General features: G+C 35.4%; 1 protein-coding gene across 1 annotated transcript in view; it reads left to right on the top strand.

The window, feature by feature from the left end:
* Positions 1-13270, top strand: part of CDH8 (cadherin 8) — a 369599-nt gene that overhangs the window by 292530 nt on the left and 63799 nt on the right. Inside the window, exon 8 of the mRNA XM_065898690.1 lies at positions 6652-6773. Within this exon, the coding sequence (XP_065754762.1) occupies positions 6652-6773 (122 nt within the window). The remainder of the gene's footprint in view (positions 1-6651; positions 6774-13270) is intronic.

Genomic DNA, 13270 nt, shown 5'->3' with positions numbered 1-13270 from the left:
CATTTTGTTTCCTCGCCTCTTACAGTATGGAGCAAGATGAGATGTATAAAAAGGATTTAAACATGCACTTAGGGCTGCGAAAGGAGGGAGTCAGTATTTTCCAGTCACAAATTCAGCAACAGTAGTACACAGTAGAAAAGAGAGGTGTTCATAAAACAAAACAAAAATGAACACGTAAAAACCATGTATGCATACACACATACACACAAAACAAAAAATGTAGACAACTAAAGGAAACAAATTGGTAAGCATACATAAAGAATTAAAAGTATCTTAGTAAGCACAGTAGTGTATACAGAAGTTGAACCGTAATGTTGTACACATGAAACTTATATGATGTTCTAAGCCAATATTACCTTAATTAGAAAAAATACTTGGAAATCATAAGCCATGAATTACTGGTTTATGTAAATTTAACTCAGAACTCTAGAAGCAGACTTATTGTCAAAGAAAAGGTCTTGGGAAAAAGTTTGGCAAATAATGCATATTTATCAATTTTAAGTTAAAGTGTTTAGTATATTAAAATAAAATAAAACTAGTAAGTGCTTAAATTTTTTAAAAAAAGAACTAAAAGTAGGTAATATTGGACTTCCCTGGTGGTGCAGCGGTTAAGAATCCTCCTGCCAATGCAGGGGACACGGGTTCGAGCCCTGGTCCAGGAGGATCCCACATGCCGCGGAGCAACTAAGCCTGCACTCTAGAGCCCACAAGCCACAACACTGAGCCCGCATGCCACAACTACTGAAGCCTGTGTGCTTAGAGCCCATGCCCGCAGCAAGAGAAGCCACTGCAATGAGAAGCCCGTGCACTGCAACGAAGAGAAGCCCCTGCTCACCACAACTAGAGAAAGCCCACACACAGTAACGAAGACCCAACGCAGCCAAAAAATAAATAAATAAATTTATTTTACAGTAGGTAATATTATATAACATATTAATAAAAAAATGGGAAATGTAATAGCTCCATTCCCATTAGTACTAGTTTTTCATTTATAAACTGCCATTAATGTTGCCTTTATTTAGAACATGACTGTTTTAAAGCCTTATATTTAATAAATAAATAGTACCTAAGAGGTTCATAACATCAGTCCTAACTTCAATGGCTCTAAAATTTTTTCCCATAGAATTTAACAACCATAAATGTGCCTACCTTATTCTTTAGGACTTCAACTTTTGTGAGCTGGAAAAAGGATACTGAGGGTTCACTGTAGAGAGTAGGAAAAGGTGGAGTGAGGTCTTGCCAAGGATTCCACTACGTCCAGGTTCACTTAAGATGAATGTAATAAATAAGAGACCTACACATTTTCTCCCTATTTAGAGAGCATTTGAAAATGCTGGAGCCAGACAGCATGCATTTTTGTAGTCAGTAGGGAAAACAGACAGGGGTCAGTGAGCACTTAAACTGAAGTCGCCATTTAAGAGTCATTTTCTCCAAAGAGTTTAAGGCACTTTCAAATATGTCTAAGTCCACAACTTGCACAGTGAGAGAAAGCGTTTCTCTACCTTTCTTGAGAGAGCTACTACTTGGTTAATACAAAAACTATGCCTTACAAGCTTTGTTCATTTGATACCAGAGACACCCTCTGATTAAAGTTCTCATTTAATTCTAAACTAATCTAAATATGACTGAGATTTTTAAGGAGTAAAATAGAATGACTTCTCTTTACAGCCTGGCTTGCTGGAATTTTCACAATCATATAATGAAAAATTATTAAAATTATGGTGGTCAACTGCTCCCTTGATGTTGAAATTTCTTGGTATGTATTTGAGGGAGATAATAGATTGTGTTTTAACTGGTGCATCAATACAGTTGCCATGTTAGTGAAAGGGTAACACATAAAAATAATACTGTAAAGAGAAAAACCTATCAAAAACATTCCAGAATATTTTTGTAGAGAATATTGAGTAGAGTTCCCTGTGCTGTACAGTAGGTCCTTATTAGTTATCTATTTTATATAGTAGTGTGTATATGTCAATCCCAATCTCCCAATTTATCCCTTTCCCCCCAGTAACCATAAGATTGGTTTCTACATCTGTGAGTCTTCTATTTTGTAAACAAGTTCATTTGTACCATTTTTTATTAGATTCCACATATAAGTGATATATATTTGTCCAATAAAATTTTTTTAAAAGTCCCAACAGATTTTCTACCCTGGTGTCCACTGGTTAATTATATTCCACCTTGTTTCTATGCTAATAATCTATGAATTAATAAACCATAACTAATGATTTAGAAATTATCACACCATTTATGGGCAAAATGTACATCAAAAAGTTTTATCTTTAGTCACCAGAGAGCCTAAATTCACGACTGAAATTATTTTCCAAGACCTTCTTTGAAATTCCCATCAGTTTCATTTTAAATTTCCTAAGTTGCTATCTTTTCTATCAATCATATATTCAGTTAGAATCTTCCTGTTTTATAAACTTTCAGCATTCCTCTCATCCCTATTCAATTATAAATTCACTATTTTGCATTCCCCCCGTTGACTGTAATTTACTGCTCATGCCTTCCACCCTTCCACTCGTAGAAGGCTCAAGAATTATTTATTGAACCCACCAGTATATCTAAATTTGTCAAATCAATTTTCTCTCTTATAGCCTGAAAAGGAGAGGCTGTTTATTTCAATCGATGCCTGCAAAAACAGCAGCTCGTGGAAACTAGTTAGAAGCAAATTCCCAAGTAACGCAGACTTGGCAGTATTCCATTACCTTTGATTATAAAAGGGCAAAATTAACGGGCAATTCATGAGGCTATGTGACAGAGAGGTGACAGGAAGTCACTACTATTCAAATGGTAGAAGTCAAGGAGTTGTTTATAGTAGGTGCCATTTCAGCCTTTTTTCCATCATTATGTGAAAACAGTCAACTTCTGTGGCCAATTGAAATGGGCTTTTCCTTCCAGACCACTTTGTCACATCTCCTGTGTTTAGAAAATTAATCTTTAACGAATGCTAATCAAGTTTCTAATTATAATATCTTTATATTTAATGTTTGTGTATCAGATGAAAGGCAAACATTTTGGGGCCAGTCACAAAGGACATGAATAATTTCCTTAGAAGCTTATCTAATTAATTTTATTGCTCTGTAATATCTTTAAATTTTGAACTCCCATCACTTCATTAATTTAGATAAAAGTGAATCTTCAGCATTTAAATATGACACTTGTGTCAAGAATTATAAGTTGAAATAATTTCAATTGTGCATGTTCATTTAATACAGATAATGATAACACATTTTGGGGATATTTTGGGGATATATGGTACCAGTTTATTGTTTGATTATATTTTATTGTTTTTTCTCCTTGATTTAGCAGTTTCAAGAAATAAAGTAAATGTCTGAGATTCATTTGCTTAAGAAAACAAAATTAAAACAAACCATAACTTCTCTTGTCAGTAAGCTTTATGCTAGCTTTTGAAATTGTAAATCTCATCAAAAAATATTTCAGTGACTCGCCAGTGATCATATGATATAGCCCCTATGCTCGTGATCTTCTAACAGTATTAAGTGATAGCTCCCAAACCTACATTACTTCTAACAACAGAAAAAGATTAGATGGTATTATTCTAGGGATCTGGGCCCCTGGATAGTTAACCACCACCCTGTCCCAGATCTTACAATAAGAGAAAGCATATATTACTTTACTTTAATGTTGAAAGTTATCCCAGAAAGAAGCTCACGGAGATTCTCTAGCCTCTATGCTTGAGTATTACCACCTGCTGGCCATCTAGATCTAAGAGATAATTGCAGTTTATTAAAACTGTGAGATTAAGAAAAGAGAGAAGTTAAGAACATGTGCCCTGGCATAATTATCCTTTTGCCAAAATAGTGAGAGTAAAATCTGTATATGCATGTTTGCCTGTGGCGTGTGTGTGTATGTGCGCAAGGCATGAGAAAGAGGGAAGACAAAGAATATCATATTTCGTAAACTTGGCCCAATCAACCATCTTCAGTGACTCTAACTCAGTAAGCTCAGCATTTTCTTCACTTCCCCAAGAACAAAATCGTGTTTGAAGAGTACGACGGCTTTTTCTTGTACCTGCAGTTTTCGAAGACAATGCATCTATTATTCACTGTTCAAGTTTATGTTGATCATTGTCTATGAACTGAATGCTTAACGAGAGTAAAACGTAATAGAAGGCTCCTCTAATCACTTATATACACAAGAGTTGGTCTAAGATGTGGCACGGAAGAAATGAATGTTATGTAACTAACTAATCAATAGTCCTTAGAGTTGAAATACAGAGAATCACAAAATAAAATCAATCAACTAAAGAGACCTTGGGCAAAAGCGAAGTATGAGGAAAAATATGGAATTTAAATTGTTCAGTTTCTCAGAGAGGCTTGCAGATTATTAGTGCAATTCTGAGAATATCAGTCGTGGTACAACCCATTAGATTTATCCAGCTTGATTTTTTTATATTTGTACTCAAACTTCAAAGAGTGGTCAAACTTGAAATAAAAATTTATAACAAGCCTATAAGCATTCTTGGGGAAATGGCAGTGATTAGTGACCTTACCAGTAAACAAACAACAAGCAAATATACTTTGTTTTAAACTTCAACAATATAATACTGTGAAAATGACTCATGTTTGGAAGGCCAAAACTACATTTTGGAGTCTTGGAGTTAATGTTTGAGTCATATTGGTAAAGGCATAGAGCCCTGTGAATATCAGTCTCCACGTCAGTAATCCACAACATGGGGATCACATTACCTGTTACACAGCTCTTCAGTAAGGACTGAATGAGATGATTCTGTGAAATATCTTGCACTGTACATAGTGCACACTGAATATGCACGGTGCTGATGTTTCCAGTTATAAAAGGTAAAGTCTAAGATACACTTGACTATGTGCCCAATATGATCTGGGCACTTCTAATTCTTCTTACATAATGTGTGTAATAGTTCTGTAAATAAGGTGTCAAGGTCTTGAGTTTCAGTGTCCTCAGGAATAAAATGAGCTTAAATAACATGTTCAGAGTCATATTGGTAGTGGGAGGCAAAGATGGGGCTCCAAACATTTGTTTCCTGCAAACACTGGATTCCCTTTTACTCTTCAGCAGCTGCTGTTCAGCTCATGGTCAGACTAGAAAAGAGATGTAAATCTTTAAGGACATAATCAGACCTTATTTCAAATACCTTATAACTCATTTATCTACCTGATTCAAGTAGATAAAGGGTAAAATGTAAGTTTCTTGTCCTCAGAGTCATGTGTTACACTTTTTAAAATTTTCCCTTCCATTGAAACTAGGGAGCTGCATGCCTCCTCTCTGAATGGGAATGAATTAACTCATTAGACATAAGACAGTAAAAGAAAAAGGACATATTAGGTAAAAGAAAAAGGGCATTTAAAGCCACTGGTGTGATTTTTGGGAATTGAGATTTTGTTCCATTACTGAGGTGGTTGGAATTCCAAAGGATAATACTCATCCATCCATAGTTAATCAAATTAGAATATTGGAGAATAGCCATGGTAGTTAAATTCCAATCTTGTAGCATTGCCAGTGGGGTTAACCAACTATAAAATTGTAACATGGCTATGATTATTTGGCATGTGCTTTAAAACACTTTTATATGTAATGAAAAAAATGAGTATTTGAAGGTTTCAGAGGTCTGAATTTAACCAATTGTCAAAAAGAAGAGTCCGATATATCAAATACAAGTCTGTTTCTTCATACTCAAAAGCCAAAGATTTTTCCCCTCCTAGCTTGCTTATAAATATTCAGTGCCACAGAAACACAAATAAATAATTGGCCATTTTCAATGCATTCTGTATAATTTACAAGCGATCAAAAGATTATTGCATGGTACAGAGTCGAGTGGTACTGCATTTATTAGAAATGAAAAATCATCACGTGGGCCAAGTCAGCAGGGTATTAATGGGCCAGATTTCTGTGCATGCATATTTGTGTGTGTATGCGTGTGTGTGCACGTGTGTGTGTGTGTGTATAATTTTTTAAATTTAAGGACTTAAGGATTAAGGTCTGTGCTACTGGAATTGACCTGGAAAGATTAAAAGATTATTATCTGTTTACACTGATGAAAATCTTTATGAAAATGACATATTAAAATAACCTGGGCTTATCTTACTCAAAAAGATCCCAAGGTCAATTTTGAATAAAAAATAAAATTCATAAAAGATATGATTCCCTTTCTTTAAGATTATCCCTTTTATCAGTATTAAAGATACCTTCTCAACAACTGATTTGGTTCTAGCCTTTTTTCAGGTTTTGATGTTCATCTTTAATATACAGTCAGTCGAACAAGTAATAGTGCAGAAATGGGCTGTCTACCCAAGATAAAGAAAGAGATAAATCTTTGTTGCAATACAGCATTCTTTTCTTTTGTACAATGGGCTTTATCAATAAAATAAAGCTTTCTTCATCAAGGACACCTCTTTTAATTTATTCAGAGATGGTCTTTATCAAGCTAAGCTCCAGCAAATGGTGTTTGGAATAATAATTTATATTTTTAAGCAGCCAAGCACTTGCTATTTTTCCTAGCTGAATGGTCAGATTCCATAATCACCATGTTGAAAACACCCTAATTAAGGGAAGTTGAAACAGACACACAAGCTTTCAAGAAGAACGTTGAATTGCACATTAAAATGCAATATCCTCAATGCTGATGTTATTTTTTCCTTCCCATAGGGAACCACAGTCAGATATCCCGAGTACCTGTTGCTATTAAAGTGCTGGATGTCAATGACAACGCCCCTGAATTCGCATCCGAATATGAGGCATTTTTATGTGAAAATGGAAAACCCGGCCAAGTAAATATCTCCATGTTGTTAATGCTGAATATGTTTGTATACAACTGTCTCATATTTGATTAACCTGCATTATAGGGTACACTTGCATCATTCACAGTCTGCAAAGTCATAGGCAAGAAACATCCAAACGGGGACAGAGAGGGAGTATTCTTCTCTCAGAGATGTTCATTCTCTTCCTACTTATGACCAAATTGGCTCCTGAAACGGAATGACCTGCTGTGCCATGAACCCCGAGCCAAGAAACTACCTTAAAATATCTCGGGGTATGGATGATCACAGGGGAGGTCTTAGAGTGATGGGGCCAAAATTTTAACCTTCAAATGACGGGAAGTGAGGGAAGAGCCCATGGGAAGGCATGTTTGTTTCATATCAAATGTAGAAATAACACATAACATTGGAACCCTAGGAAGACCACTTGCAGGAAGTGAATTTTTAAATCTGTAAAGGTGTAGCTGCATTTAGATAGACATAATGTGAACAACATGTTTTAGACATGCAAGTAAAGCATCTGATAATTGTGTATTGATGTGTATTGATGGAACTCTTTTTCTTTTAAACTGTCTTATGTAGCTTAGATAGGACAATGCAGACACAGAGAGAGAGACGGGGAGAGAGGAAGGAAGGAAGGGGGAGGGAGGAAGGAGGGAGAGAGTTAAGAAAGAAGAACGAAAACAAAACCTGCTATACTCTGAATGTCAAAATGGAAATAGTCTATGTAAAGTTCTAAAAAACACAAATGTAATAGACTTATTTTAACAAGGTGCCAAAGTACTGTATGTTAAAGAAATTTATCGTTTTTCAACTTCCTAATTTATTTCTGGATGGTGACATTTTAATTTAAATAAACAGCAGCTGACAGCATGACACTGGAGTTGTTAATCCAACTATTCTTGTCCCTCACGTGGGTGTTAGGAATTCAACTTACTATTTGCCGAGCAGTTTACCTGACAAGAGTCAGATTTCTTCCACCTAAGAAAGGAATAGAACTGTGGCTCTATACTTTTATTTAACTCTTACAAAAGATCAAGTTGCTACTCTCCTATAAAACAGTGGGCATTTTCCCCTAGACTGCTCTCCTGTATCTGAAGGATTGGCATTGTTTCCATCTACCAAAAAAAGATACACATACATGTGCACACATACAAAGTAAAAGCTAAAATTCTAATAATAAAATTGAGTAATTTTAAACACTTAGACATCATAAGTGTCGTTATAATCAAAACATTCACCTTCAGCAGTCATATGCCAAAGGTGACCGACCTCTTTTTAAAAATAATATTCTAACATTAGTTTCAATGTTTCTTAGTTTCATCATGTCGAATTGCCCTCTATCGGTCTTATCTTTTGAGTATTTTTATTTGTGATCCTTTGAGGATGGAGTGTATATATACTTGGCAGCAAATATCATTTAGCTAAGTTGGTGAATGCAGTTGGTGGACAGAGTCTGATCAAAATATATGCAGGTCAGTTTCAAGGATATGGTTGTGTGGGCCAGATTGTTGCTGGGGTAATGTAGCCAATCACAGAGTTATAAGCCAGACATTTTTGACCACAGAGAAACTGTCAAAGGCTTTAGAGTTTAAGTAAAACTCCACGGTTCATGCAAAACTCGTCACACAAGTTCAGAGAGTCAATGGCATTGATATTTCAAAAATTACACATTGGCTTCACTTGTGATATTGACATGCATGCCTTTGGACCTCCTGGAATCTGGAGGTTTACCCTGTGGATTTTGACTGTTTCCAAGGTTTTAATGATTCCTCAGCAGTTTTTATCCTCCGAAAAAAATGCATTGTTTCATCCCCTTTCCTATGCAAGATCAAAATAAAAAAAAAAAGTTGATTCTTTGTTTTATGATTTTTGCAAATCAACATGAATGACTCATTCTCTGAAAAAATGTTTATGTTGTGTGTGTCCACTGCACTATCTTATCCTCAAATGTATCTATTTAGGCATGTTTATTAGAGTTCATATTTACATGAAGATAATCAGATCTTTGTTCAGCATAATTTTTGGACATATGGCTGACTGGTTGATAACACACGCAGTTGTTCAAATAGCTCCTGAATTCCTTGAATCCTTTGTGCTAGTCAGAACTCATGTTTGATTCATTATATCATTCCTAAGTCACTTTTAATAGCTCAAGTATCTCATTTTTATATTTAACATTCTCCCAAATTCATTTTTGTTATCCACACTAAATAGTGTTCACTTATATAAGTTCAACATAGATACACTTTCAATCATGTCTCATAATACCATACAAATGGCTGACTCACTTTGAAATTAGAATATTCATTATCACATTCATGCAAAACAAATGTCAAAGACTGAATTAGCACTACATTCATAGTCATCTCAATATTTTTCAACAATTAATATCTGCTTTATAACAGCCTCAGAGAAAGGAGTGCAGGTGGCTTTGAAATGTCTAGTTTGCCTGGAAGATATGGATTTAAGGCTAAACTCGAGGGGGTCAGCTTCCTGGGAGATGATGCAGCTGAAAATCATTAGCAATAAGCAAGCACAAGCCATTAAAAAAACTCAATCCGTAGAAAATCTTCTGGATTGAGTGAGGCTTTGTAAAGAGTTCTTTAAAACATCTCACAAAATGAAAACCAGTATCAACATGAACGTAGAGAATTCTACTGCACTTGACTCTTTTCCGCTGGACTCATTTAAACAAAGAGTCCAAAAAAAAAAAAAGAAAGAAAAGAAAAAGAAAGAAGGGAGGCCATCTTCCTCTAAGATAGATCTCTAGGTCATGGTACATCTGTGTTAAATTGGAATAGGTGTACTTTGAAAGTAGAACTGGAAGTCCTGTCTCTTCCTCCCACCCTCCCACAATTCTGAAGTAAAAGATGACATTTTCTTGAATTGGTTCCCTTAAGAGAGTAACAACCACCCATGACAAAGAGAGTTCACAGTCAATATTATAAAAAATCAACGGGAATCCCTTTTGATTAGAATCCTTTTAAATAATCCCTCCACTTCAAAATTAGATGTTGATGTGGTATTTTCTGATGGCTAGTTACTTTTATTTAAAACAATTTTCCCCCAATAGTTACAGGTAATTTATCTTAAGTTAAAAGTTATAAGGTGACGTATATACCTTTAGTCTCCAATTCAATAATGCCATGATAGAATCATCTACAAATTACCTGGCCCTCAGTTTAACAGGATGAATAAAAAGATTCTCTCCACTTGCTCCTCTTTAATGGCCAAAGCAGAAATGAGCGTATGGGTTGAGGATTTCAAAATTAGAAGGCAATATATCTGAAAGTTCATGTGTCTAATAGGATGATAGGTTTTGACCAGACAGTAGATATTTGTCGAACACAAACTGTATGCCAAGACTTGGCTGGGTACTGGGGATTTAGTGGCAGACAAACTTCGGTCTTTTTCCCTCATAGCGTTTTCCCTCTGGTAGGCACGTGAGAAAATTAGATGTGCTAGAATTGCAAGAAAATACCTCAAATCCTCTGGGCAGAAAGGAGGTTGAAGAGATGAGAGGAAATGGAACTATCTTAATGAAAAGACACATTCCACCAGAGATAGGAAACATCTATCAAGTGCTGAAAAGGAGTCAGCTGGGGATAAACCAGGTTCTGTCTGAAGAGAATGGTACTCTGGTGGGATGGGTGGAGGACCAGGTAACAGCTCCTTCAGGAGAAACCAGTATCTTCCTTCACTATGATAACACCATACTCAAAACCAAACGTGAAAGAGAAATAGAGAACATCAGTGATCAGTGTTGGACAGAGGGCCTTCCATAACTCTGTTCCACATCTTGTCTCCTCAGTAGGGTCTTTCTACGATTTCAGGTGCTTACCTCTTGCTTACCATACATACAGAATTAGGGTAATGTGCTCCAGATGGTTCACTGACACAGGGACTGAACTGAAAATATTGTGTTTCCAGGGGTGACTCAAGGTCTCTTGTTTAGTCTCAGAGAATATTTATTGTTTGAGAATTAGTTAGCAACCGACCTCTTCAGCTATTTTTCCTTCAGGAAGGAGCTTCCCCTGTTACTATAAATAAATCTACTGGAGCATAATTTGAGCTTCTTCACCATCTATAGAAGTCGAGATGTTCTATTTAGCATCAGGTTAATTAGGTCTGGGTTAAAAACATACTTTGGTTTATCTCTTTTAATCCCTTCTATCTCTGACCAATACTGCAGCAATATAAAGTTTGCTTATCATGGGAATATCACAGGTCAGAAAAGATAATAGCCCGTACTTACAGATATGTATCTAGCCAATGCTTGTCATGTAGTAATGGATATCCACAAAATTTTAGTCATGATTCTGATTTAGCAGTGACAAATATTTCAATAATTAGTTTCTCAGATATTACCATGGAAACACTTGTTTTATTCACAGACACAGAGTGCACAAATGAAAAATCATTCATTTATTTATTGAACAGTATTTATTGTGTATCTACAAGATGCTAAGTATTGTAATATGACCTGGGGAGACAATGAAAAGAACAAAAAAAGTGTTCTCTCCAATGGAACTGAATGAGGAAGAGGGATAATAAAAAAACACAGAATGAGTCAATAATATAAATTTTGAAAACGGAGTTGAAGAAAACTACACAGTGTAGACAGAAGAGAACGAATAAAAAGCAGAGATCTACTTTATGTAGTGTTGTAAAGAAAGTTACTTTTTAAAGGGATATCATTTAGGCTGAAACTGAACAAAAATGAGAAAGGGTAGTCATACAAGAAGTGGAAACGAGCCTTCTAGCCAACAGAATAAGCTTGTGCAAAGACCCTGAAGGGAGAAAAACCTTGGTTTGTTTGAAAAATTGAAGACATCTGTGGCTGAGTATAATAAGAGTAATAAGCAACTGTAATACGAGTGTAATAAGCAAGAATGAAATTGGACAAAAAGAGTATTATGTTTGAATAAAATCCATACACACACATACACACATGCAGACGCGTGCACCTGCAATTAAACACGAAGAGCATCTAGAAGGTTGTAATTGCAAAAGATAATGGTAGCCTGGCCTAAGGTGCTGGCAGTGGAGGTGGAGAGAGGTGACTGGGAAGGCTGCACGCTTCCATGAATGAAATAATACATACAGACATCTAACATGCAATCAACATCACCGTTCTGGGAGTTTGGTGTTGCAATGACATTTTACAGATATGGGGGCTGAGGCTGATAAAAGACTAAGGGTCTTAACTAAGGCCATGAAAAGTAGGAAAGATGGGCTTCAAAGTCTATTCTTGGAGGTGCCCCAGTCCCTGTACTTTCTAGGATTTCACAATGCTTCCCAAGGAGCAGACTTTGAAATTCCATTGCCTGTGTGACACACTTTTTAGAAAAATAGTAATGAGAATAAGATTCTGATCAAGAGTGAGCACTTTTCAAAAGAAAAAAAAAAAAAAACTCCTGTGATCAATAACACACTCTATTCCAAAGCATTCCACATAATAAGAAAAGTAGAATTATCCTTTGATAAATAGCAGCAATAAATGAGTTTGCTACCATATTTATGTATATTTTTAGTTTCTATTGGTCTTTTTCTAATAAATGTGAAACAATGAAATGAAATTATGGCATTTTATAACACTCATGAAACAATAAATATAGGAGACTTAATTTTAACTTTCCTGCCGGAGGGCATCTTTCAGGATCTATCTGCATACACAAGAGAGAGACAGGATTCATTTTAGAACAGATGAAATTGATGGCCTCAACAAAATGCATAAAATATGATTTTCATTTTACTTTAGGTGAAGTAAGGGGAAGGCAGATTAGTGGGATGTATAAAACAATATTTGAGGAATTCACATGTAAAAAAAAATTTCAAGAGAGTCATTAATAGAAGTGTAACTTTTAGAGTGCAATTTTGACAGAGGGGGAAAAGCTAAAAAAAAAAGGCAAAAAAGTTTTTAAAAACTCGGAATTTTTGAAGGTTTGAAACTAGCACAATCTAAGTCTGAGTCACAGCTCTGTCATTTACTAGTTTTGTGACCTTGGGTTTTAACTGCTGTTAGTTTAAACTCTCACATTTTAGAAATATCTAGCTCAATATCAAGTGCTCAATAAATAATTGTAATTATTACTAGTATATATTTTAACTAGTTTCATAGTTTCAAAAGCAAAATACTTTATTAGTATTGTCTTTGTTGTTTTTATTGCTCTTATTGTTATATATTTATGATCCTTGATTTGGAGCAAAACACTATAAACAATGCCTAAATGGGTCAGTATAAAAGAGGACAAGTCTATTTCCCTGTATTGGAATAACTCTTCCTCTGAAAATTTACAAGTGTATTTGTCAAGAGTAAAGAAAGGGCTTGTACTTCATTCCTCCCCATATGAATTTGTGGGCTAATATAATTATTATTTTTTAAAGTACAGCAGAATCAACTTACAGGAACACATACAATCTAAATCTTTTTTGAAGTCATGTTTGCAGCCTCTATATGCTTTGACTGAACCTCTTGCATGATTCCAAATCCACATGCTTTACTC

The sequence above is a fragment of the Phocoena phocoena genome, chromosome 20, assembly GCF_963924675.1.
Source record: "Phocoena phocoena chromosome 20, mPhoPho1.1, whole genome shotgun sequence".
NCBI lineage: Eukaryota > Metazoa > Chordata > Mammalia > Artiodactyla > Phocoenidae > Phocoena > Phocoena phocoena.
Note: the sequence above shows the minus strand (reverse complement) of the source record. Positions and strands in the feature narration are given on the sequence as shown.